The 26163-nt window shown below is 48.9% G+C and overlaps 1 protein-coding gene across 2 annotated transcripts; it reads left to right on the top strand.

Moving 5' to 3' along the window:
- The first annotated feature begins 4586 nt into the window (after positions 1-4586).
- TMEM140 (transmembrane protein 140) lies at positions 4587-25985 on the top strand. Of its 2 annotated transcripts, none has more exons than XM_054726219.1 (2): positions 4587-4912; positions 24214-25985. In XM_054726219.1, the coding sequence occupies exons 1-2, from the start codon at positions 4764-4766 to the stop codon at positions 24806-24808; spliced, it is 744 nt and encodes a 247-aa protein (XP_054582194.1). In that variant the 5' UTR covers positions 4587-4763; the 3' UTR covers positions 24809-25985. The 2 variants fall into 2 exon arrangements, with proteins under 2 accessions (XP_054582194.1, XP_028014852.2); XM_028159051.2 differs by lacking the exon at positions 4587-4912 and adding an exon at positions 22408-22538.
- Positions 25986-26163: the final 178 nt, after the last annotated feature.

Below are 26163 nucleotides of genomic sequence, written 5' to 3'. Positions count from 1 at the left end.
TGCAAGCAGGGAACAGCACAGAGGGGACTGTTTTGTTCAGCCAGGCCTCCCTTGCCCTGCCCACTGATGGCTGGCCTGGTTGCCAGGCATTGTTTGTTTTGAAAGCCCAGCAGTCCACGGGGTTCCAAGCAGACAGCGTGGTCCCCGGGTCCTAACAGCCAGCGGCCAAGCGCAGTGCCCTTGAAGCCGTGGAGGGCCCTCAACTGCCACAAAGGTACCTGTCGGGCTTGTCCTGGGCCAGTGCCCTGTGGTGGTAGCCGGCCACTGGATGTTAGCGGGCCAACATGGTTTTAAGGAGGAATAAAGAGCCAGCCAAATGCTTTCTGCCCAGGTTGAAGGATGTTGTTATGTTGGTGAAAGATTAACGAGTTTACACAGCCTATAACGCCCTCAAGGCACCTGTCATAAAGGCCATAATGGCTCATGTCAAGGACAGACATCAGTCAAAGATGGGTCAAAATCCTAACCCCACTGACGAATGCCAAAGGCATCTCTGAAAGAAAAGCAGAACTTGAGAGGGAAATAATGGATGGTTTGAATGAAAACACTCATCTATGGGAGAGCCCAACCTGCTTTCCCAAGCAGGTGGGGGATAGGAAGTGTGGGACCTGAAGGGGGGTAAGGGTAAATTCTTGAAAAGTAGTACACATGAATGAAACAGGCTGTCATGGTGAAGGAGCCCCTAAAACCTCTGACGGACGCCCGGCTCCAGGCATCAGTTTACCCGCTCGCTAGAGAAGAGCAGGCAGGAGAGTTATGTCTGAGGCCGCAGAGGTCAGGGTCACCTACCTGCAGGTTCAGGTCAGATTTCCAAGCGCCAGCCCTGAATATCCACACCCCGGTGGGACATCTGTGCTTTCTCTCTTTAAAAGTAATTTAGATTTCCCTCAGCTGCTGTTACTTAATTGTATTCTTTGTTTGCTCTTATTGATGTTTGATAGAATTTTAATTCCTAAGAGTGTTTTTAAATATAGATGATTTTAATCTAATTGCGATACATTATTTCTATTTCATCAGGCACCCTAGAATTAGATGACATAAGTATTGTGTTTTTACTATTATTTTAAACCACCATTGACGTTTCATAAAACCTGAGACTGAAAAGAGATATTTGAAGCAAAAAAAAAAAAAAAAAAGACTTTTAATATATATACTATTAGAAATCTGTAAAAGTAGCTTAATATTTACCTCAATAAACTTTTACCTCAATTTATCTCAATAAAGACATCCCTGGTTGAACCTGTCATCATTTTTCTTAGTTAAATTAGAAATTCATAGATTAATGTAAGGGACTAGAAATTTATAACCATTGTTCTTATTTTATAATTTTATGAAGTTTATCATTTTAGATTTGTTCATGATATCCTTTGCTTTGCAAGTCTTTCGATGTTATGCAGTTAAAACTTTTCCCTGTGGCCCTAACCGGTTTGGCTCAGTGCATAGAGTGTCGGCCTGCGGACTGAAGGTTCCAGGTTCGATTCCGGTCAAGGGCATGTACGTTGGTTGCAGGCACATCCCCAGTAGGAGGTGTGCAGGAAGCAGCTCATCGATGTTTCTCTCCCATCGATGTTTCTAACTATCCCTCTCCCTTCCTAACTGTAAAAAATCAATAAAATATATTTAAGGACTTGTATGCATGCATATAAGCACACCAATGGACACAAAACACTGGGGGTGGTGGGATGAGGGCACGCGACGGGGGGTAGTGGAGGCTGGGGGAAGGTAAATGGGGGGGAAAAGGAGATATATGTACTAATATATGTAATATTTTAAACAATAAAAAATATTTAAAATATCTATCTATATATTAAAAAAAAACTTTTCCCTGTGAAAAATAATAAAGGCTCAGAGGTCAATTCCAGGAAGGCAGCTTGAGGCACTGCCCACCCACTGCCCAGCGAGAATACCATAGCTGGTATTAAAAAAAAATGTCCTAAGGACATACAACATATGAAGAAACATTCATTCAAGAAAATCTACTAAATCAGAGCAGTGAGAGTCTATAGCATGTGGCCAAGAACACCGGGATTATAAGCCCCATCCTTCCCCAGTCAAGGGCTGCAGTGCCTCCCCTGGAGGGGCAACTGCTGGCATTTCTCAGTCCCTACCTCTGCGTGGCAGAGGCTGAATGCCAGGCAAGTACAGCCAAGAAGCCAGGGCCTCCCCACCTCCCTCCACCCAGCCCCAAGACAAGGGCTCTTCCCAGAGTCATCAGCCACGGACACTGGAACCTGGCCTTTGTCCGAGCGTGGTCACAGGGCGGGGGTTCCATGGAGGGAGAGGCGAGCTGCAAGGCCGGAGGCTGCCCTGCCCGGCTCAGCACCAGGCTCCAGAAGCAGACGTGTTGCAGGGAGGAGCAGCTCGCTCTCTCCACCCGCCCCGCGGCTGCACAGCAGGCTCAGGTATTTGCCCCAGGAGGAGAGGCAAATACCAAGGAGGCCCCCAACACAGAGCTCCCTGGGTGAACGGCCTTGTTTGGGACAGAGTGTGGAGATGTGCATAGCTGAGGGTATTGTCAAAGGCAGTGGAGATTGTGGTTACACACCGAAGAGGAGGCTAACAGCCTGATAAGAGAGCAACCGGCTTAGCCAGAGGCCAGCTATGTTGCCAGAGGGAACTTGTTAGACAGAAATAGCCCCCCTACAGTTAAAAAATATATTTTTTATAATTTCCAGTTTAAAATGGCAAAGGACACAGACTTCATTTTGCTCCTCTAAAACCCACTGAAATAACAATCATTTTTATTTTTTAAGAAAAAGCTGGAAGGACGAAAATAGGAGGGGAGGCTATTTTGGAAACTAGGGAGCAAATGGTTTTAAACTTCTCGCCAAGAACATGGGAGCTAGATGGAATGGAACAAGGCTTTCACAATGATGAGGCAAAATACCTTTAGCCTAAAATTCTATACTCTCATCTAATTTTGATGAATAGTGTTTAAAGGTAGAAAAAAATAAGTCAAGAAAAGCCTTTGATGCTGGAAATAGGTGGTCCCACAGGACGAGGCGAAGGGAAGCCGGGGCGGCCGCGGCGAAGTGAGGTTCCAGGTGACAGCTGAGTGTCAGGTGGCGGCCCCGGCCCGGCCTGGAGCAGGTGGGGAGGCACCGGGGCAGCCTTTCTCAGGCAGAGATCAAAAACGATGTGGACACATCTCTCAAAAAAGATTCGATGAAGATTTGAGGTTTGGGTTAGTGTCAAGTACATTGAAAACCAAACAAACAAAAAGGTAATTATCTCCAAGGCAGACAGAAAGTTATGCACGAAAGAAAAAGAACTCGTAGTTTTTCACATGGCTCAGCTTCTGCATATAGTATTTACATAGTCACAATGTTGTAGACACTGAGTATTGATTTACACGAAATTATAACCAGTTTGGAAGCAGGAGGGAAAAAGGACTTACACTTGTGGAACATGGAGCCGGGGAGAAGAAAGCTAAATCTTTATCTTCTACAGGTGAAAGTCAATAGATTACATCTGAAAGGGAAAAATCAAGAAGTACCAATATAAGCATGTTATTTAGAGAATTGAGGTATCTACCTAAGGAATCGGTTAAAACAGGCGAAAGTACTTATCTCTGAGACAAAAAAAAAAAAAAAAAAAAAATTCAGAATGTGGGGTGGCTGTTTTTCATAATAAACTTTGGAGAATATTTGACTCTTAAACTAATATGCATTATAACTTTTAATAAATGTTTTAAATATATGTTCCTCTCCTATATTGTGTCCCTTCACTCACCACCAGTGATCTGTTTGCAGAGTAATAGTTTGTATTAGTATCAAAATGTTAATTCTGCCTCTGGCTTAAGGACATTCCTGTGAAGGCTAAACCAGATATTTAGAAATTATGCTTTTAATAATAACAGCTCCCATTACCGTGCCCAGGACCGTACTGTGCTCACACATTATCTCCCATTTCCACAACAGCTGTGCAAAGCAGTCCTGCTTTCGTTTCTGATGTACTTTAACCCAGAGAGATGAAATAATTTGCTAATTTCTCACAGAGCTCCCTGATGCCAAGGCCTCTGGTCTTGCTTTCCATTGGGTCACATCACCTCTTTCTAGGGTTCGAGCTTAAAAGAACTTCAAAGAGGGGAAAACGGAGCAGATCAAGTTCATTTGGGGGGAGGAGAAGAGAAACCCTGAAGGATTCAGCAATATTAACTAGATAATAACTAAGCTTAACCCAACTTGGAATTTCCAAATGGTCATGTGAGCAAAGTAAGCAGTTTTTAAAACTCTGGCTAGGAGTCCCCGTGATTTCAAACATAAAAATCTCCTCTTATTTTGAAAGAGCTGCCCCAGCTGCTCGGCAAGGACCTACACAACCGCGTGAGAATGCTGTGTGTCCAGAGAAGCCCCGGCATCCTGCAAAGCTGATTTCTGAAAAGGAGGGGCCCAGAGGGCATAACTGCTTCCCAGTGGGTTCGGCAGCGTGGACCTGGCTCGGAAGCCCCTTCTAAAGAGGATTCCTGGTTGTGTGTACCTTGCAGTTTAAATCACTCAGCGATTTGAGAGTGCGTTGGCCCGTGTCTTTCCTGGAATTGTTGTGTGATACAATCAAGACACTTATCTGGTCCCGAAGCCAGTGGGTTGGCCGGCTCCGGTTTGGGTAAAGAGCAGGACAGCACTGTTTATAAGCCTTCTTTCCGAGAAGTCAGGGGCCACTGAGGGCAAGTGAAGAAACGAAAGTGAAATCAGCTGCTGGTGACCTCAGCACGAGTGGGCCGAGGTTCAGAGAGCTGTTTACTCTGCGAGGTACCACGGCAAATGCGGGCAGGTCGCGGCTCGGATCTGCCTGGGGTGCCAGCCCCGCTCCCGGGGCCTGACGCGAGCAAGCCAGTGAGAAAGAACAAACGGAACCTGAGCTCCTGCTCCCCGGCTCAGGAGTGTTTCTGTGGGCTCTGCATCTCCCCTTGGTGAGTACCCGCCCTCCCTGCACCCTCGGTGGCCCAGCCTGCCTCTCGTGCAGGATGAGTTTGTTTTCTTTCCCCGGAGACCTTTCACCTTCTAGCCGGGGGCATGGCAGAGGTGTGGGCTGTCCGGGTCTGCGGCCTTCCTCCCCCGTGTCTGGTGGCCCGGTGCTCTCTGCTCGCCTTCCTCCCTTCAGCATCCCCCTGTGGATCTGGCCTAGACCGTGGCGAGGGCAACGCCAGGATCACTGGGTGGAAACGCGGGGGTAACCGCGGGCAGCAGGGCCTTGCACGCAGTCTGCACAAACGTCCGTGGCTGGTGAGGTGGATTGTTCTAGACCCTAAAAATACATGCTGTGGGTTAAGGTTGTTAAGCTGTGTTCTTGACTCGGGAAGGATGTCATAGGGTCTGAGAGAGTTTCGGTGCCCGTGTGATTGGACGCCACTGCTCCTCATGCCTTCATGGAAACTCATGGTGGGATTTTAGACCTGTTGGTGCACATCTTCAAAGGTTTTTGATTTTTTTTGTGTGTGTGTGTTTTTAAAAATATGGGCCCTTTCTCTAATAACATTCATTATCTTCTTCACCTGTAAGATGAAAAAAAAATCTTTGAAAAAGGGAGACAAATGCATGCATATGCGTGACCCCTTCTTCCCTTCCTCCCTCGTGACAGGACGTTTTTAGCATTGGCTCCTGTGCCCGTCCCTCCCGAAGCCCTGGGCCGCTGAGTCCGTTCACGTGATGGTCTCCGCTCACTCTGCAGGCGTCCCCCCCCCTCACCGCTCTTTCCAGCTTACTCCCTCATCTGAACGCTGCGTGGCTTGTCTTATTGCTTCCCTTTTTCATAGACATAACATAATTCTGGAAACACTTTCAATGCAAAAAGAAGAGAACAACTGCCTATAATGCCACTATCCAGAGATACCTCGTTTTTCTAAAGGTTGCCTGGAGTTTCATCATCTTGAAATGGCCTTTAATTCTGACGTTAGGCACCCACGTTGCTTTCCTTTTTTTTTTGTCCAAATAATACTGTGATGAACATTCCTGGGTGGGAATCATTGATTGCATTTCTGATTGCTGCCTTAAGGTAGACTTGTGAGTGGAATTACGTGGCCAAAAGATGTGACTGTTTTTAGGATTTTTAACGCCTATTGCCAAATTGCTTCCGGAAAGTTTGTAAGAATGTTCACGTCCACGGTCATTGCATGAGAATGCCGGTTTTAATGCGCCTTCGGATCAAGTGTTTTTATGGGCCGTTTTGATGAAGCACATAGGTTGTTTTCCCTGGCTCATCTTTGACTACATTGCCTATAGACTTTTTTGTGTTAGCTAATGTGATACAGTGATTTCTAATAAATACATATTTGCTCTTTGTCCCCGTTCCTGGCTCAGAGCTCCTAAAAACTCTTGGGATTTCTTAAGTGGTGTCTTATTTATCCATAGCAAGCCCTTTTAAACCACATCTGAGTTTGTTAACGGGGTGACTTCTGGAAAGTCCCAGGTTGCAAGGGAAAGCAAGCATGTGATTAGAGGGTTGGAGCTTTCAGCCCCACCCTGAACCTCAGGGAGGTGAGTGGCTGGAGATTGAGTAATGAAACCTTCATAATCCCTGCAGCACAGGGCTGGAGAGGTGCTGGGAGGGTGGCGTGCTTCCTCCACCCCCCCCGCCCCCGCCCCCGCCCCCGCCCCCTCCAAACCTTCCCTAGGCGTCTCTTCCATTGGCTGGTCCTGAGTTGTATCCTTTTGTAATAAACCAGTAGCCTGGTAACCTCCCAGTTGTAACCGGTCAGTCAGAAGCACAGATGACGATCTACACCTGAGGTTAGCATCTGACGTGGAGGGTGGTCCTTGTGGAGCCAAGCCCTTAACTGTGGGATCTGATGCTATCTCCAGGGAGATGGTGTCAGAATTCAGTTACATTGTAAGGCAGCCAGAGAACTGCCTGGTGGAGGACACCACCCGCCCCACCCCCCCGCACCGCCCCCGACACACACACACACACACACACACACACACACACACACATTTGGTGGCGAGGACAGAGAAGGAGAAACAGTTGTTTACAGTGCTCTACTGTTTGGCATTCCTTCTTTTGTCAAATATCTCAACTATCCCTTCATATTCCTTGTCTCCTTTTATGGGGGTTAATCTTTTATCTGTCTGCATGGACATTTTATATATTAGGTATATTAATCACTTCATTTTTTGTTGCAGATAATGTTCATGCACATTTACTTGTTCTGTTTGTTTGTTAATCCTCACCCGAGGATATTTTTCCCCACTGATTTTTAGAGAGAGTGGAAGGGAGGGAGGAAGAGAGAGGGAGAAAGGGAGAGAAACATCGATGTGAGAGAGACACACTGATTGGTTGCCTCCTGAAGGTGCCCCAACAGGGGGCCGGGGATCAAACCCGCAACCCAGGCATGTGCCCTTGACCAGGAATCCAACCTGAGACCCTTCAGTGCGCGGGCCAACGCTCTAACCACCGGGCACCAGCCAGGGCATGCTCACTGACTTTCTTTTAACTTATGTTGTTTTGTTGTCTATTTTAAATAGTTAAATCTGTACAACTTTTCTTTGTGGTTTCAATTTGCTTTTAAGCTCAGAGCGTTCTTTCTCACTCGTAAATCAAATATATACATGCTTCTAGATTTTTCTGTTCACTACATTTTACTATTGGATCCAGGTGCAATTTATTTGGGTACTCGGAGTTAATGACATGAGGACGTAAAATAGTTTTGTTTTCAGTTAACAAATGGCTCCCACAGTAATAAAAAAACCCGTTCTTCCACTAAATTATAACGCCATTCCCACCCTGTGTTACTTCGTATGTATAACTTTTCGGAGGCAGTCTGCTCTCTGGAGCTGTCCGTCTGGACCTGCCATTCCGTTTTATTCGGCCCAACTTCCCCTCCCGTTATTCTAGAAATCTACCTGGGAACCGGAGGCCCTGCTTACTTCTGCGACTAGCCTGCCGCAGGCCTCCAAGTGACATATCTTAAAGTTAATTAGTAAACATAACGAATATTTTGGAAGCTTTGTCTTCAAATCCACGGATAGCACGTTCTCATCAGCACCTGAGATCTGGCCGAGCGTGTACCTGGGCTCGCACTGCCTCAGCTCTCAGGCCTGCCTGTCCAAGACGGAACTAAAGCAGTTTATTAACCAGTGTGCTCCTTCCTTCAGTCAAGGCAAAACTAGCCATTTATTATAAAAGGATACAACTCGGGACCAGCCACTGGAAGAGACGCCTAGGGAAGGTATGGGGGGAGGGGGAGAGGTAGCACGCCACCCTCCCAGCACCTGCGTGCGTTCCCCAACCCGGCACCCGACAAGCAGTGAGCCTCTTCCTGAGGGATGCTGGCAAGAGCGAGTTTTATGGAGTTAGAAGAGGCCATGGGAAGCCGGCCAGATCGGGAAGCCGGCAGGATTGGGTGGGAGGGGGGATCTCCTCATCAAGCTGGAGGACCCGTTGCCCAGGGCCAGTGCTGAGGCGGAGGACTGTGGCTGGTGCCGGTGAGGGTTCTGTGACAGGTGTTTCCCGTAAGTGTTGACCTAGATTTAGATCTGTGACAGGCCCAGCCACTGGGGCGGCCTCCGTTGTGTGCGTCCCAGTGGATGAATTAACTTCATCAGCCCACACCTAGGCCTCAGGAGACGTTGGGAGGTGACCCGCAGATCCCAGCGCTTTGTCCGCTTGGGAAGGGGGCGTTCTCACAGCGAGGTCCTGGCCAGAGAAGAAGGAACCCCGTCCCTGCCCGTCCTCGGCTTCCTTTCCGCCGGGAAGCAGAGCCACCGTGAGCCAACCCGCCGAGTGGCCAGGGAAACGTCCCTTTCTGCGGCCCCTCAGCATCTGCTCGCTCTGAGTTACTCTGCGCTTGTTGAGAAGCCATTTCACACACACGTGAAGCTCACAGGAAAGAGCGACATCCTCTAGTGTGGGATGGAGGTGAAGCTCATGAAAAGCAGCCGCCCTTCCTGCCACCTCTCAAACATCTTTGCAAAAATGAAGGTCAAGGTCTCCGTGACTGTCGTTCTTTGCCGTGGTCTCCACTTTTCCTTGGCTGTTAGGCACCAAGTGCGTGCACAGGCCTTGGTCTTCCCAGCAAGGCTGGCGGCAGCAGGGTCCTGAAGAAGCCCTGGCACTGCTCCTCGCCTCCCCCCTCAGCGTCTGCCTTGCTTCTTCCCTTTTCATCTGTGTCTGCGGTTTCAGCCCCTCCCCCTGGGGGCCTGTTCCCATCTGCTGGGGGCAGGAGGGCCTGAGGTAATGGAGCCCTTAGTCAGAGGACACCACCCAACCTCCCACCTTGGCCTGCAAGGCCCTTAGGGATCTGGGCCCCACTCACCTGTCCAGTTCCATCTTGTCCCTTCTTCTTAGTTGGGCTGCAGCCCCTGGTCTGCAGTCTGTTCCTCTCCCAGCAGCATGTTTATCACAATTGCTCTCTCCTCCCAGGAGGCTCTTCCCTCGGCCCAGCCCACGATGGCCTTTCACACCCTCAGGCCTTCCCTGACCCCTGATCTAGACTCACCACTTCCTCCTGCCCGTGTCTCTCCTCCACTTCATCCTGTTTACGCCTTCCCAAAGTTTTTCAGAGGTTATAATTATTATTATTTTAAAATATGTGTTTGAGCCCATCTGGCTTAGCTCAGTAGTTGAGCACTGACCTATGAACCAGGAAGTCACAGTTTGATTCCCAGTCAGGGCACATGCCCAGGCTTCGGGCTCGATTACCAGTGGGGGCGTGCAGGAGGCAGCCGATCAATGATTCTCTCTCATCATTGATGCTTCTATCCCTCTCTCTCTCCCTTCCTGTCTGAAATTAAATATATGTGTGTGTGTGTGTGTGTGTGTGTGTGTGTGTGTGTGTATTTTATATGTGTTTGGTGTTTTTCACCCCAGTGAGAGCACAAGTCCAATGAGAGCAGGCCCCTGGTTTGCCCTCGTGTTACTGGTTCCCTGGCCTGTGACTCAGGGAATCACCCAAAAGGCATGGTTAATGGAGCCAGCAGGTGGGATGATGGGTGATCAGGAGAAGAGGGCCTGGGAGTCTCCGTCATGACCGCCGCAGAGGGGCTGGCCCGGGACCGAGGTCACGGCCAGAGGCATCCCTGGCGTCTAGTACTGTTTGTCTCCCACTCTGCTTTGGGTCCATGAACCTTGACTGTGAACTTGACTGTGGAGTCCCACCAATAAAAACAAGTGAGGTTGGGTTCCAAGGTACAAGCATTTTCTCATTTTTTAAGGATTTTTCCCCTCCCTCTAACATTTTTTTTTTTTTTTGACCTTTGTTCCTAGCTGGATCATCTCTAGCAAAGGGCTAATAAATAACAAAGCAAGTGAACGATTAGCAAGTTAATTTTAATGGAATCGTTGCAGCCGCCTGTTGTATGGGGAGGTGGTGGGACCCAGGCTTCCGGCTCGATATTGCAGTCACATGGTGTCGTATTTCTGCTGGTAATGCTGTTTTTATTTACGGGGGAGAATTAAGTGGGTCAGATTAAAGAGCTGCTGGCAGGCCTGGCCTCCCCGCAGCTCAACCTGGGGGACCCAGGAGGCTGCCCCCCAAACGCCTTCGGGAAACTGCTGAGGCCCCATTTTGAAACAAAGAGAATGTGGGCTCATACTTCGCCAAAGGAAATACGACACAGATGTCTTGCTTTTCCCCTTTTCATTGTGTGGGAGCCACACCCAGACCATGAACACACAAGTTCAGCCAGAGACAGGCCAGTGGCCTCCGAGGAGGAGGAGGAGGAGGTGACAGCTGCCTCTCCCGGTCAGGCGCCCTTTCCCTGGCTTTCTCCTGTTAACACTTTCCTCCTGAGCTTCTCTTCGCTTCGCTCTGCTCCTGTTACATTCCCCGAGCCTCCACCTCTCCCTCGCTCTTCCCTCGATGGCCTTTTCTCTCCTGGAGTCACGGCTTCGTCGGTGGAGTTAGAGCAGCCACAGGTGCCGTTTGTTCTAGGGATAAAATGGACTCACCTGAGTCTCACAAAGCATTGAGAGGGGATGGAGGAGTGGATGCTGGTGATATGCCCAAGGTCACAGGACCAGTGAGCGACAGAACAGCGATGGGAACTGTTAGAAATAAGGCGAGCCCCCCAAGTCAGGGGTTCTGGTAGAATGCAAAACACCCGGGAGCCAACTTCTACTAGAAGGGGGCACACACATGGTCTGGAAGCACGTGCACACCGAGCAGGCAGTCTGCTCGGCTTTATAATCCCTGACGCACATGACCTGTCCTTTGCTCTTGATTGGAGCTCAGGCGCACAGTCTTTCGCGATTGGCTAATTCAAAGGGAGGGGTTGGCCTTTGCTGTTTCGAGATGCCAGCCCCCAGGGGAGGGGGCTGCCAACATGGCGGCTGCCAAGTCACGTGGTCCAAAATGGCGGCTGTCTAAACTGTTCTTTGACAGAGAAGATGACTTGTTTATTCTCACAGTTCCCCCCTTTTCTTTATTTAAACTCTTTTCTTCAAACTCGGCTGACACCCATTGACTTTCCTGCTCTGCAGTGTCTAGGAGGAGACTCATTTGCCGTTTGGTCAATGCTGTTTCAGTTAATGCTTGGATAAGATAAGGGATGATGTGACATCCCATCACTGTCGCTCCTAAACAAAGGGGTGAAGTGGACACCATTGCTCTCGTGCATCAGAGAAAGGACCTCAATCCCAGGCTCCGGCTCACTCGTCACTAAAACTGCCAGTGCCTTAGGCTCAGTGATGGTCCGTCTGCTGTGTTGTCAGGGATGAATGCACAGCACTGGCCCCAACATGACACATCTGCCTCCTCCTTCTGCCTGTTCTCCCAGGGCACCCTGCTGCTGGCACCTAGCTGTTCACTATCCCTGTAGCTGCGTCTCGAGCCTCGTTAACAAGCCTTTGCTGGTTCTAGGAAATATAAGTAATCCACCACCTTCTTGTTCACCGTGGGCCACCTGCACAGGACAGACTCAAACCCGGCAGCAGTCTGATTTCCAGCCTTAAACTCCTTGGCACTCCTCCTGGAACCCCAATGTGTGTATATGGGGATCAAAGGAACCCCCTAGACTCTCTTTCCTCTTCCTAGTCTGTCTGTCCATTGAGAAGGGTTTACGATATGCCAACATGAAAGGGATAGCCAATTGTATCAGAGTGCAAGGTGCACTCCATTTGCTGGGCAAGGCCACAAGTCAGGGTCCCCCATGACACCACCAGACATCAGCACGGGGTATCGACAGTGCAGCACGATGGGCTTCTGAGGAAACTCGGCCATTTACGCATCTGGATGCATTCCTCATAAACTCTGAGCACTGTTCCCCCCCTTGAGAGGCAGGAGGTATAGTTTATATCGGAGGATGGGACAGATTGTTTTGGTGGGGGGTCCTAGCTCTTTACCTCTGTTGAATGGGAACAACAGGGTGAGAGTCTTACAGGAAGCGTTTCCCCAGATGGTTTCCTCCGGGTACAAGGCAAGCACACATTCCATCCCGTTATTGTCTGAGGTCCAACCGAATGGGAATGGGACCACTTGGGCCTCTAGCCTTCCTGCCACGCAAGCGTAACAGTCACTTTTACTCAGGGCACGTACAGAATATTTAATCCATTCCACCCGGGCATTCGTTCCCTTATATCCTACTTCTATTTGCATGGAGGTGGCAGTGGCCTAGGGGATCTTGTCCTGTGACATCTACTCCTAAATCTAGTCCTAGCCAATCTTTTGACCTAAAGGCTGAAATATCCAAGTCATTCAAGTTATCTATACCCAATAACTTAACTGGGTAAGCATGATCCAGATTGTACACATTTCTCCAGCCCACATTGTAAGCCCCTGCAATTTGCCAGATTCCTTAAGCAAATAGAGCCCCGTACATGATGGTTATTAAAACAGCTCACAGTTTTTAGCATCACTTTCAAGGGGATATGTCCTGGTATGGCTGTTCAAGTTGAGGTGTGTCCTCCCTTAACCGGTGTGTGATGAGTCCAACCTCGCTCTGCAGTCCAAACAGCAGTCTCTGTAGTAAGCAAAACAGGTAAGGTCCTTCCTAGGAGGCTTCCAACTTGCTTCCCTTCCAAATCTTGATTAGAACAAATGTAGTCTTCCAGTCGATGGCGATAAACTGGAAACTCAAGAGGGCCTTGGGTCAGGCCTTCTAACCTGAGAGAGATTAAAGTAGAAGAGATACCCGGTACACAGTTCTTAAGAAATTGGTCTCTAGTTTCCATTGTAGGAAGATCTTAAGGCATTCCAGGGTCTATTGGAATCACCTACAGCCAACTAACTCTAGGTAAAAAAAAAACAAACTTAAAATTCAAACCCTAGGAAGGTTGTCAAACTTGATTTTACCAAAAGATTATATATTGAAGTATATTGGACAGGAACATAGGCCAGCAAACTTCAGTTCCTATGATTAAAAGATAAAGATGATCTTTTTATTAAATACCTGATTAATATAACATAATTATTTTACTAGAAAAGAAGTGACCAAAATAAGGCTCATTTTCTAACTTCATTTGTCCTTGGCTGTGGACAGCAAGTGACACTAATTGGATTTCTCCCATCAGTCTTCCTGAGAACATTGGCATAAGCTATTTCACCCTCTGTTTAGGGAGGCAAAATGCAAGTCATTGACTCTTAAAGTGTCCTTGGTTTAGGGAAGACAGAGCTCTCTAGATGGTTGCAAACTGCTGTTTTAATATTTCAGTTTCCCTGCTCTGTCCTGGCTTACTGGCGTGTATCATTTAATAAATTTCCTTTTAACATTTCTTTTTTATAAACTTCTTATAATTTCCACAGACATTCTTACAACTTTCAAAAACATTTTTAAACCACCTTCTTTTTCCTTCAAAATGCATAACATGCCTTAGTCCTTTCATTAAAAATCTCCATTCCGATATTCTTTCTTTCTGTCACACCATCAGCAATTTGTACAGACCTTTTTTTAAAAAATATATTAGAATTCTTCATTCTTAGAAACGTTAATTTTTCAATAATTTACAAAAAGTAAACATCCAGCATTTCTTAGATTAACATTTATCAACACACTTTTTGTAATTATTCTAAAAGACATTAATTAAATTTTAAACCGGTTTTAATATTAAAAATTTGGTTCAGACCAATTAATCCTCTTTTTTTTAATCAGACCAATAAAATATTATATCCTAGGTGAAATTCTACCACACATATTACACATAAAGACTACAATATATTTTGAACTATTTTTTTCCAGAGAAAATGCAAGAATTATTTTTCTCAAAAATGAATTTCTATACTCTATGCATTTTTACAACCATATAATTTCTCCCAACTTAATTTGAACTTTTAACTCTTAGAAGCCTCAAATTTTAGGTGGCAACTAAATACTTAGCATTTCTCAGATTAGTAATACATTTATATTTTAAGGATATATCTCAAATGAAATACAAGACATAATTAATAGATTCATATCTACCCTCTAGATTTTTCATCTGAGGCAAACTTATATTAATATTTCATTTTAAAATATCTAGATATTTAATAAATTTTATTATTTAATTCAGCAAACTCCAAACTTTTAAGTTACCAAAGACTTTGGAAAATTATGTATAAACTGCTACATTCTTCCTTAGAGATACATCACCTAAGGTTAGCGCCGCCCCTTCTGTTTCTGGCCCTCTGGGCCAGCCCTCCCCTAGGCCACTTTCTTGAGAGGACAGGCCAACTATTGGTGACAAAATGTAATTTATAATATTTCTTGGTCCATCAGGTCCTCAGGGTCTGGCCCAGAGTACTTTCCCATTTGATCTTTTAGTCTTGGTAAATTCGGAAGACCCTTCTTTGCCTTGTTGAATATTAAAGGCTTTATTTAGGTTCTGAGACCGGCAACTGCTTTCCTAATTCCTTTAGTGATTAGCTCCCTAAGGTCTCACATGTGCCCTCTATGGTCCATGTTGTTATGGTCCCACTGGGGCTCCTGGTTTGGAATTTTTACCTCTGCTGGAAGTGCCCCAAGGCCAGTCGGGTGCTCTTGTTCCCAGATAGCCATAGCTGACTTTCAGATGACTCCCCCTTCTTGTAGTCTAGCTAGTCAGCTGAGCCACGTGGGTCTTCCAGCAGCATTTTTAACTCTTTTTTTTTTAACTGCTCCAGCCCCTTTCGCAGCCTAGAAAAGCTGGTTTCTGGTGGTGCAGTGACCTCGTGGCAGTTGGAGCCTTATCAAGACAGCTCTCCTCCCGAGGGGGAGGCTGGGATTGTCAATTGCCATCTTGGCTCTCCCCTCAGATCTTCCCTGGGTCGCATAGGGAGTGGGGGAGGCAATTCAAGGGATCCCATTTGTCTGTCCACCCTTGTTCTCTTTTAGGCTTCTCTGCCTTTACTAACAGGGAAAACTCAAAGTGCAAGTACCATTTTATTTGAATTATGCTGTTAACTATGATTGCCCTTTCTGTTCAAAGAAAGGACACAGTAATCTGGCTGGGAGTCCTAAGCCTCCAGGACGACCCTTGGAATGCAGTCCATCCTCATTCAAGAACTGCCCGTTCTCTTGCTGCTGTGCCCCCAAGGTCAGCCTTAGTTCCCCCTCGGCTGGCCTGCGTGGGTTTGTAATGTCACAAGCAGGCGCCGGCCACCTGCTTCCCATCCCGGTCCCGTTCTGGCCCCTTTCCGGTTCCATTCCGGTCCCATCCCAGTTAATACCAAGGCTGACAACTGGATGTTTAATGGACATGATGCTGGGCGGGGTTTTGCGAATTTCTCCACCCTTCCCAGTTCGGCAAGCACCCAAGTACTGCCTATCATTCTGCCGTTTGGAAACCTCCGGCTTTTTTTTTTTTTCTTTCCCCTCCCACTTTGCCTCAGGTGGGGAAGATAATGGTTTGTTAACCACAAGCAGTTATCTTCCTTTGTTTTAAACTCCCCTGGATTGAAACCTTTACAAATGTTATACTTTTAAATTCATCTAAGACATATAGACAGAAATTTCACTAGCTAAGTAAACAAATTAAACAAACAAACAAAAAAAAGACATAAAACATCAACACACACTCTCATACAGCCGCACACAGCACTGAAAGTTTACACCAAGAGCAATATCTCTGTCCCGGGTTTGGGAACTTGCCTCCCCAGAACCTCAGCATTCTCCCAGTGGACTATTTCGGGGGAATGTAGTCCCTAGGCCTAGAATTTCTGTTTCCCAACCTCGGCAGGTCCCTTGTGACTATGTACTCAACCCCCCATGTTGGAGGTTTCTCGTACTCCCCGAGATCTGCTTCGTCCCTCTCTGGCCACTTCCCTCACAGGAGAACGGAACCACAGATCAGAACTCCGCACTTGCTTTATGTCCAAGACACATCCCAGTCACATATGCCCGACCTTCAAGGACACCCAATCACCAAAGTAGTACTCAGTCCATTTCCTGCCTTGGCTCAGGCATGAGGTCACCTGATTGCCACGGGTCTTGCTTGGGCCCTTCCTGCGTTGCTGGCTGACTCTCGATCCCGAGCTCATAGTCCGCCCAGGGGTAATGGCTGTCCCTCCTCACCAAGGCCGCCGCAACTTGGCAGCGGGGTCACCGCCTCAGGAGAGGGGTCCACTTACCCTGTGGTGACAGACGGTATCCCGGACGAGCCCCCAAATTGTTAGAAATAAGGCGAGCCCCCAAGTCGGGGGTTCTGGTAGAATGCAAAACACCCGGGAGCCAGGCAGCAAGGCAAACATATTTACTTCTACATAGAAGGGTGCACACACATGGTCTGGAAGCGCGTGCACACTGAGCAGGCTGTCTGCTCGGCTTTATAATCCCTGATGCACGTGACCTGTCCTTTGCTCTTGATTGGAACTCAGGCGCACAGTCTTTCGCGATTGGCTAATTCAAAGGGAGGGGTTGGCCTTTGCTGTTTCAAGATGGCAGCCCCCAGGGGAGGGGGCTGCCAACATGGCGGCTGCCAAGTCACGTGGTCCAAAATGGCGGCTGTCTAAACTGTTCTTTGACAGAAAAGATGACTTGTTTATTCTCACAGAACCCAGATGGTCTGGCTCCAAGGTCCATGTCTTAACCACCAGGTCCCTAATGTGACAGCTGCCTTCCTGGGACTCACCGCTGACAGGCAGTGCGACCACACAGCTTCCTCCCTCCTTCCCTTCCTTCCTCCCTTCCTTCCTCCCTTCTTTCCTTCCTTCCTTCCTTCCTTCCTTCCTTCCTTCCTTCCTTCCTCCCTCCTTCCCTTCCTTCCTTCCTTCCTTCCTTCCTTCCTTCCTTCCTTTTTAATCCTCAGTCAAGGCTGTTTAGAGAGAGGAAGAGGAGTGAGAGACATTGATTGGTTGCCTCCCATACTCACCCTACAGGGTATCAAACCCAAAACCTAGGTATATGCCCAGACCTGGAATCACATGGGCCAGGGCAAAAGATAGAATTTTGACAGATGATAGATAATAGATCGATAGATAGCCAGCCAACCATAGATACATAAAAATGAGTAACAGGCAAAATTCCTTGTCCTTATAGAGCTCCCATTCTACTGGGGTGGGGAAGACAGCAAGGACATTTAGACGTTGGATGTTGCAGTGCTGTGAAGAGCAGGAAAGGGGCGGGGGAGTGCGGGGACTTCGGAGGGGCTGGTGCAGTTTAAACAGCCAACCAGGACGGCCGCACTGAGGGGGGGACATTTGGGCAGAGACGCAGGAGAGGCGAGGGAGGGAAATATATTGAATGGAAGAGCATTCCAGGCAGAGGGAACGGCAAGCACAAAAGCCCTGAGCTTGGCCCAAATGTTTGGAAAATACGGAAGAAGGGGTTATAGCAGAAGCTGGGGGAGAGGGGAGAGCCAGAAGATGAGACGAGGTCAGAGAGGTGACATGGCAGTAACAGCACGAGGTGTCCCGTGAACAGACGGCACCCTTGGTAAGCCGAGTCACCCTTGGTAGAAAGGTCCGGGACACATACATACCTGCCAGGTGGAGCATGCTGTTCTGGGGGAGGAACTCAAGTGTTCCGGGGTGCAGTCCCCACCCCGTGGAGAGGGAACACTGACGGGAGGGGACATGCTCTATTGGGACCCGCGTTCCTCTCTGCTGGGCACACTGCGAGGCTTCGCTGAACTGTAAGGCACGTAATAGCCTGGCACTGCTGGTGGGTATGGGTCCTCTGGGTCGCTGTGGGCACGCTCTGTGAGGCTGGCCTCGGGCATTATCTGTGGCCAAGATGTGCAGGTGAGGAGTCAGCTAAATGGTGAGAAACTAAAAGCTCTAAATCAAGTCTGATTACTCAATATCATCACCCATTCTGGCAGGAAGAATTAATTTTTTAAAAAACCACACAGAAGAAGCTTTTTTATTTATTTATTTTTTTTGGTTGGGGGGGTTCCTTTTGTGTAAGACAAAGTAGAGGAGAGGGGAGTTTACTAGGGACCTCAAATATTGGCATAAGATGAAAAGGTAATATTAAAGCCTTAGAGCAGTGACAAGTTAGAAATGATAAATGAGTGCATGATCGCTGTTTGATTAAGTTATGCAATAGCCAGCATGTAAGAAAAAGGCACAGCGTATGCTCGGGAGGCAGACATTGGCATTAGAAACCCGCTATGAAAAGGCAGACACAGTGGGTCGTTTGTAAAGTTCATTTTGATTCTGTGACTTGAGAGAGCAAGCGGCACTCGGACATCTGAAATCAGTGATGGGCAACCTTTTGAGCTTGGTGTGTCCAACTTCGCCAAAAAACTGAGCATAACTCGGGTAGTGTGTCACTTTGAGGAAAAAACATTATTTCGCAAATGTTTCATCCTCAGGAGCAGCAAGTGTTTCATCCTCGGCATGCGCCGCCTCAGCGGCCGCGTGTCATCAGAAATGGCTACGCGTGTCAGTGCTGACACGCGTGTCATAGGTTTGCCATCACTGTCTTAAATAAATCAGCAAGGGTTACAGCCTTCCTGCTCCCCAGGCCTGCCGAGTGCTCCTTCCAGCCCAGGAGCACCTCCGGGGCAGTTCCTATGCACACAGGCTGGGCCTGCAAGCTGCTACTCTGCCCGCTGGTGCCCTGCACCCCGGCCTGGGCAGCCTGAGGCTGTGACGCAGCACGATGGACAGCCAGAGGGGTTTTTCAATGCCATTTCTGCCAGAATTGTAATCCTCCCCCAGACACAGCCTCATGAACATTTCATCTTTTAATATGAAACTGCCAAGAATAGGATGTGAAGTGTGTGTCTCTTTCAGTCACCATCCCATCAGCGTGAACATTTTAGAAATGCTTAAATGAAAAACAACCTGCCTCAACTGATTAGTCTGAGAACCTTAGCCTTCTGCTTCCCAAACTGGGACTCCCAGGTAACCATGGTCAAGTCTGAACACACTGATTTGGAGTCTAAATTTGTGTCTTGGTCCAGGGGCCCTGGTGCAGCAAAAGGGTTGTGCTTTATTGTGACAATTATGACAGCAAAGGGCTAACAGCCTTTATTTATAAAGGGGCTCATACAGACTGAGAAGCAAAACCCAAAACTCGAAATGATAAGAAAAAGACACACAAAGGAACTGAGAGCTCGTCACAAGAGAAGAATTATAGGCTGTCAATAGACACTTGGAAAATGTGGAGCTTGACTCATGGAAGAGAAATGGTGACGATGCTATGTCACTGTCATTATCAAAGATGAAAAGCCTGGGGAATGCCCAGCACTGGGGACGATGAGAGAATCAGCATTCTCTCAGCTGCTGGTAGAAGGTGTCCATGGAAGAAGTGCTCAAATCTGTAGAGAATTTTTATCATTTGAGCCAAAGTGACTACGTATGCCAGAAAACAAGCTCTCAAATGCTCCAGAGAATAGCAGTTTTGCAGTTTATTTTATACATTAGAATCAGAGGAGGAGACGTAAAAAGGTGCATGAAACCCACTGGAGGTAGATTAAGGAGGCAGGTGGGAGAGAGCAAAGCAGGAAAATCTCTGGGTTTGGATAAAAGACAAAATGGAGAAACACACATTTCTTTTCCACTGCGGCTACAGGTCAGCTAATGATTAACATTGACAGCACACAGAGGTAATATGCAAGGAGCAAGCTAACAAGGGTTGCTGTGGCCTTGTGCTCCGGTGTGGGCGGCTGTGCCTTGAGGGGTCTGGGAAAGGGAGTTCCTCTGGCATTGGAAAGCTATGTCATCCTAGATACGTAAGAACAGAGTTCACCTGAGGTAAAGACGGCCTCGCTAAGGAAGCTGTAGGCCTGGAAGTGGTCGGCTGCATGACCTGCCGCGCTAGGGATTTGGGATCAGGCCATCCTGTGGGTCACAGAGCCTGTCAGGCCTGCCAGGTGCCCCAGCCCAACCTTGTCAGGTCTATTGCATAGCCCCGTTTTTGTTCACAAAGGATAAATTGATCCACAAATATATTCACCAAAACATTATAATATTGCAAAGTAATGTTATAAAACATAATCTATAAAAACTTTAAACTGTGCAACTGCTATGCAGTCATTCAAAATATCCTTTAGGGGGCATTTCTCGTGATGTAAGGAAATATTCGTCATGCTATAAAGATATTTACAAAGTGAGCCATAAACAGATGTAGTTAATGTAAACTCAACTCTGCAAAACAACGTTCCAGAAGGAAATGTGTTGTTAAAAGTGGTTATTTCTACGACCTGAGGTTATGGATCAGACTTCCACATTTCTAGTTATCTACCATCAGCAAGTATGTACTTAAAACGGAACACAATTCACCCAAAGATGGCAACAACGATTCAGCAGCCTCCCCTTTGCCCTCCGAAGGAAGCACAGGCTTATCATTAAAGGGAATTAAAAGGCTCATAGTTGTGAGAGCGTGATAACTACGATTACTATGATTCTTAAAAGCCAAAAAAACAACAGGGTAGGCTCCTAGGACAGCCGAGGAGAAGGGTGCCATAGGGTTTCTCAACCAAATGTCCGTCCACTGTCACTGTGGAAGGTTTAGAAAAGGAAGCCAGGATGAGCCTCCAGCCTCTCTGTCCACGAGTTCCCGAAGTCTGTCCGTATTTCCAAGAGGAAGCGTGTAGGGCCATCCCAGCACGGGGTTGAGTGTGTGTGAGACATAGAACACGCCCGCGCCCCCCCCCCCCCCAGGTGTCTTGTTAAGATAGGTGCATATTAAGATATGTATGTGAAAGGACCAAGTGAGTTCCTACTGTGTATCAGCACCAAGGTGGGGAGAAAACAGGAAAGTCGGCCCTGGGAGAGATCACAGCATCCATTCCAGCTCTGGGCTGGCTCAGAGTGTGGCTGAGGTAGTCCAGGGAAGCTGGGGGAATTAATAGGGTTTAGAGGAACAGCAAACAGGGCAGGCCTTTAGGAGTTGGGCAGGCGGGAATGAGGACAGCCTGAGAGATGCTGGATTAAGCAAGGCAAGACTGGAAGACCCAAGGGAGCAGGGCCTCACTAGAGAATTCCAAGTTCACGGTCTAAGTCAGGCCTGACGGTGGAGAGCCCCAGGCAGCAGAGCTGGGACTCAACTCCTCAGGCATGGAGAGGGGAGAAGAATAAAGGGAACCAGAGACCCTGTCACCTTTTCCACACGATCAGGGGCTTCTTAGCTCTTATATTTTGTTTCACTCTATTGAAAACCTCCAAAAGGTCAGTTGCCAGAAAAACAGGAAGTCAGAAACAAAGGGCTGGAGGAGCTGCGTGGAAGGTGGTGTGAGGAGTCCCCTGAGTCTTTTTCGAGGGAGCCTTGTTTTCAAGATGTTCAACAGTGCTCGATATCGGAGAAATAAGGAGGAGCATTTATACAAAGGCAAGTCCCAACCTGTCGGTTTCTGGACAAGGGAGGCAAGTCCAACCGTATTTCCTGCAGCACCAAGACAGAAGTTGGGGTTCCAGTCCTAGAAATCTATTTTCCCCCCTGAACCCCTAACTTCACTAAACATGCAGATAGAGGCCTGTACAAACATGTTAAATATGCAAGCTATGTCCCTGCTGGGGATTTCTCCCGGATGGGCCCTAACTGGTTAAAACTCCTATTATCTCAATCTGATCAAGTATGGGCTAAAGACACCATTTGCATTCCTGGTAAATCTGTAGCAGGCGTCTTCGCTGCAGGAATCTCCCAACCTCCTTCAAACGGGGCGGGGCCTTCAGCTTCTCGGTTTCACTAATCCAGGCCTCCAGAGCGGAGGATAGTGGCCGCAGGGGCAGCTCCCGGGGCTCCGCTGAGCTGGCCCTCCCCCCAGGGCAGAGCTCCCGGCCCAGCTCACCGGAGATGCCATGGGCAGAAGACTGGTCAGGTGGCCGCAGCATGGAGCCAGCCCTCCCTGTGTGCTTAGGTGTAGGTTCCTGTCCTAACAGGAACCTGACTCACCCCCAGGCAATACCCCTGGGTCTCTGCCCCAGGAGCCACTGATAAATCTGTATTCTCATTATTCGCAGTCACTCAGGTCCTTTGAATGGAGCCACCTGCCAGACTGAATGTTTGTGTGTGTGTCCGTCCCCCCCACCCCCATATATGTTGAAACCTGATCTCCAACGTGATATTGAGGTGGGGCCTTAAGATGATTAGGTCATGAGGGTGGGGCCCTCAAACGGGATTGTTATGAAAAGGCCCCAGAGAGCTAGCTCCCTTGCCCCTTTCACGGAGAGGACAGAGGTGCCATCTCTGAACCGGGAGGTGGGCCGCACCAGACGCGGAGTCTGCAGGCACCTTGAGCTTGGACATCCAGCCTCCAGAACCGTGAGGAATCCATTTCTGTTCTTTATAAGCCGCCCAGTCTATGGTATTCTGTTACAGCAGCCGTAGGGACTAAGACGCCGCCTGTCCCACATCCTGTTCCTTCAGACTGTGCTTTTCCAGTTGCTCCCTTTCAGCTCTTGCAGAGCAGATGTGGGTGTGGTCAGGACCCTCCAGTCCACTCTAGAAGAGGGACTACTCCCCGAGGGTCCCTTCAGAAGTTCATCTCCAGGGCTGTGTCTCGGGGCCTCTCCCCAGGGCCACCAATGGCCACCTGGCTTGGGGACTGACAGGACGGACGGCCTGGACGCCCCTCTGCATTCTGGCCTCGGCATCCTGTCTGGCTTCCAGCACTGGTTCCTGGGCACTTCACTGTGTAAAGGGCTGTTTTGTCCCGTATTGGAAAAATCATATACAGTGTGCAGACTATTTTAGATGCTGATTGGGAAAAGTTCTGATTTAAAATGCAGTGAAAGGATTTTTCAAAAATGGTGAGGCGGGTTAGGCAAGTTTTCTGTAGGTCAGTTTGGCAATACGCAGTAAAATCACTGAAGAGGATTCGCCCCTTGACACAATAATTGCACTGTTACATAGTTAGCACTTACCTTGACTATCGATTATAATGGTGAAAAATGAAAACTATTTGTCCAATAATAGTGTAATGGGTAAATCTATGACGTGAACTATCATACAGCCATTGACTATGTTTTGGAAGAATATTAAACAGCTTTGAAAAATGTGCCTAATATTCAGTAAGAAAAGCATTATGCTTAATAGTATGATTATTTACAAATACTGAATATTGGTAGATTAACAGTGGTTCTACCATATGTGGTGGGGAAAAGGTTGTTTTTATTTTTAAAAATATATATTTTATTGATTTTTTACAGAGAGAAAGGGAGAGGGGATAGAGTTAGAAACATCGATCAGCTGCCTCCTACACACTCCTTACTGGGGATGTGCCCACAACCAAGGTCCATGCCCTTGAGCGTAATCAAACCTGGGACCCTAGAGTCCACAGGCCAATGCTCTATCCACTGAGCCAAACCGGTTAGGGCAAGCTTGTTTTTATATATTTTTCTTTTAAGTATTTTTCAAGATTTAAAAAAGTAACCAACATATATTAGTGTTGCCAGGGGAAAAAAATACTGTAGTATTTCTAAAATGATGTGATTTCATCACCAGGCGGCATGGAGTCTTAGCCCAGGAACTCGTTCCCGGAGCAGGCAGGGACTCCGGCGGTCCTCGGCCTGCTCAGCCAGGAGCGGCAGAGCTGAGAACACCAGCGCCTGCCCCAACCCCTTCTGAGTTAACTGGCTTGTGGCCAGTGATGGTCATCCTTACAGCTCCCGCGTGGTCCTAGGGGTCACCAGGACCCTCAGCATCTGCCTCTTCAAGCCCCAGTAACAGCTTTGACCCTCGCCCTCGGCAAGGGGCCTGAGAAACCTCACCCGTATCTTCAGGGGCTTGTGTGTACGCTGCATGTCTGAGGCACTCAGGCTGCCGGGAGAGCCTGTCCTGGCGACAAGTTACTCACATTCCTTGGAGGCGGCAGAGCGGGACAGGGTGGGGGTTTGCCACAGGTTTTCATGGCATTCCAGAAGGGAGAGCATGAGCTTGGGAAGAAACGGGGAGGAGAAAGGGAGAGTCGGACACTCACTGATGTGACTTCCCTCAGGTCCCCTGGAGGGTGGCCCTGCCGAGAACAAGAGAAGATGAGCCTCCCCAGACCCAGGCGCGGCGGCCAGCTGCTGTTCCTGAGCATCGTGGTCCTCGTGGTCGTGGCCATCTTCCTGCTGTTCTACGCTCTCCTCTGGAAGGCGGGCGACCTCATCAACTTGCCCCACCTGAGAATCGGCTTCTACAACTTCTGCCTGTGGAACGAGAGCGCGGGCGGCCTGCAGTGCCACCAGTTCCCTGAGCTGGAGGCCCTGGGGCCGCCTCAGGGCGCCCTGGCCCTGGCCAGGCTCGGCGTGTACGGGGCCCTGGTCCTCACCCTCTTTGTCCCCCTGCCTCTGCTCCTGGCCCGCTGCAACAGGAGCGAGGGCGAGTGGCACCTGGCCGTGTGCTTCCTGGCGATGGCCTCCATGCTGCTGGCCGGGGGCCTGGGCCTCTTCCTCACCTACACCTGGAAGTGGGTCACGCCCTCCCTCCTGGGGCCTGGATTTCTAGCTCTGGCTGCTGCCCAGGCCTTGCTTGTCCTCCTGCTGATGGCCACAGTCATGTTCCCCCAAAGGGCAGAAGATGACAAGAGCAGGCTGGAGAGCTGCTAGTCCTGCCCGGAGGCTCCCATGACGGCCAGGGCTGTTTGGAGGAGGCTCAGGCGCCAGAGGACTCATGGGTTGGTGTTTTCGCAGCCACCCTGCTTCGTAGCTGACACTGATCTCCAGATTGAGCAGATGGGCCCCACTGAGGACGGGGCAGTGAGGGTGTCTGGGCCCTGGGCTTCTTAGTGTTGGCTTGTCTGTCCTTTGGGACTGCTAACACCACGTAGCTCCATGTCACGAGAACTACTTTATAACTGATCTGAGCAAACCATTCTTCATTCTCAGGATGGTGGCCAGAGAAGGGCTCCTGTTCCAGGGCCAGATTTCCAGGATGATTGGCCACAGGCCAAAATGAGACCCAGGGAAGGTTCATGGCGACAAATGGGGAACACGGAGAGCACCTCAGTGTCCGGGGCCCTGGTTAGCAAGCTTCCCCCTTCCCACCCCTCCCAAAGGCACAGGAGAGATCTCAGAGGGAGTCCCTGAAGTTCCCCTGAGTAAGGCTGCTGGACCCCAAGCCGGACAGCAGGGGAGTGAGTTGGCACGCCGTTCCTAACGTGGGAGCTGGGAGTCTGGGAGCAGAGCATGCCGAAACCTGGGGGGGCAGGGAGGGTGAACAGGACTGAATGGTTCCACAAACGCTGCGTCCCTTCACTGCTCAAGCTAGACCTAGAAAGGACACAAGCACCACTTGTGCATGGGGAACTGGACTTTCAGCGCTGCGTATTGAAGAGACTATAGCAACGGCCGCCTCACTCTCTGCCTGCCAAAAGCCACGCTGACTACAGGGGCAACGTGGACTCTGCCCTGACCTCCTGTCCTCGCGTCCACTTTGGGAGCCTGCCCCACACGCGCTTTCAGAGTGGCCAGGGATCCAGGCCAAGGCCGCCAAGTACAAGGAAGGGGGCAGCTCAGGAGAGGAGGCCTGCCTGATGGGTAGAAGGGCTTGGACCAAAGGTACCCCGGGAGCGCTAAGCTCCCAGACAGAGCAGAGCACTGTGGGCAGAATGTCTTCAGGGCTATGAGGGAGGCTCGGGGATTGGCTGGCTGCCTGTGAGGGAAACTTTAAATTCGGCTTCCTCCTCACGGAGAGAGGGTGCTGCCTAAACTGGACAATTCTGGTGTATTGGGCAGCCATACTTTTTTCTGTTTGAAAGGTATTAAATTGATTCCTTGGTGCCAATCAGTCTGACACTGCGACCTCATTTTCCCTGGAGCCTGGTCCCTGAATACACAGACCCCTGTGCTAGGGGAGACAATGCTGAGAGGAATTCTAATGGCAGTTCCTTTGGATCCCTCACTTCCCCAGGCCGAGTGTCATGGGCTTCTGGCTCCAAGCCCAAGGGTGTGGAGCTGGGAGC

This window comes from Eptesicus fuscus, chromosome 14 (genome assembly GCF_027574615.1).
Source record: "Eptesicus fuscus isolate TK198812 chromosome 14, DD_ASM_mEF_20220401, whole genome shotgun sequence".
Taxonomy (NCBI): domain Eukaryota; kingdom Metazoa; phylum Chordata; class Mammalia; order Chiroptera; family Vespertilionidae; genus Eptesicus; species Eptesicus fuscus.
Note: the sequence above shows the minus strand (reverse complement) of the source record. Positions and strands in the feature narration are given on the sequence as shown.

Coding starts and splice junctions, on each gene's coding strand:
- TMEM140 (XM_054726219.1), top strand. CDS start 4,764: ATGCGGGCAGGTCGCGGCTCGGATCTGCCTGGGGTGCCAGCCCCGCTC. Junction 4,913..24,213: donor GGGCTCTGCATCTCCCCTTG/GTGAGTACCCGC, acceptor GACTTCCCTCAG/GTCCCCTGGAGGGTGGCCCT.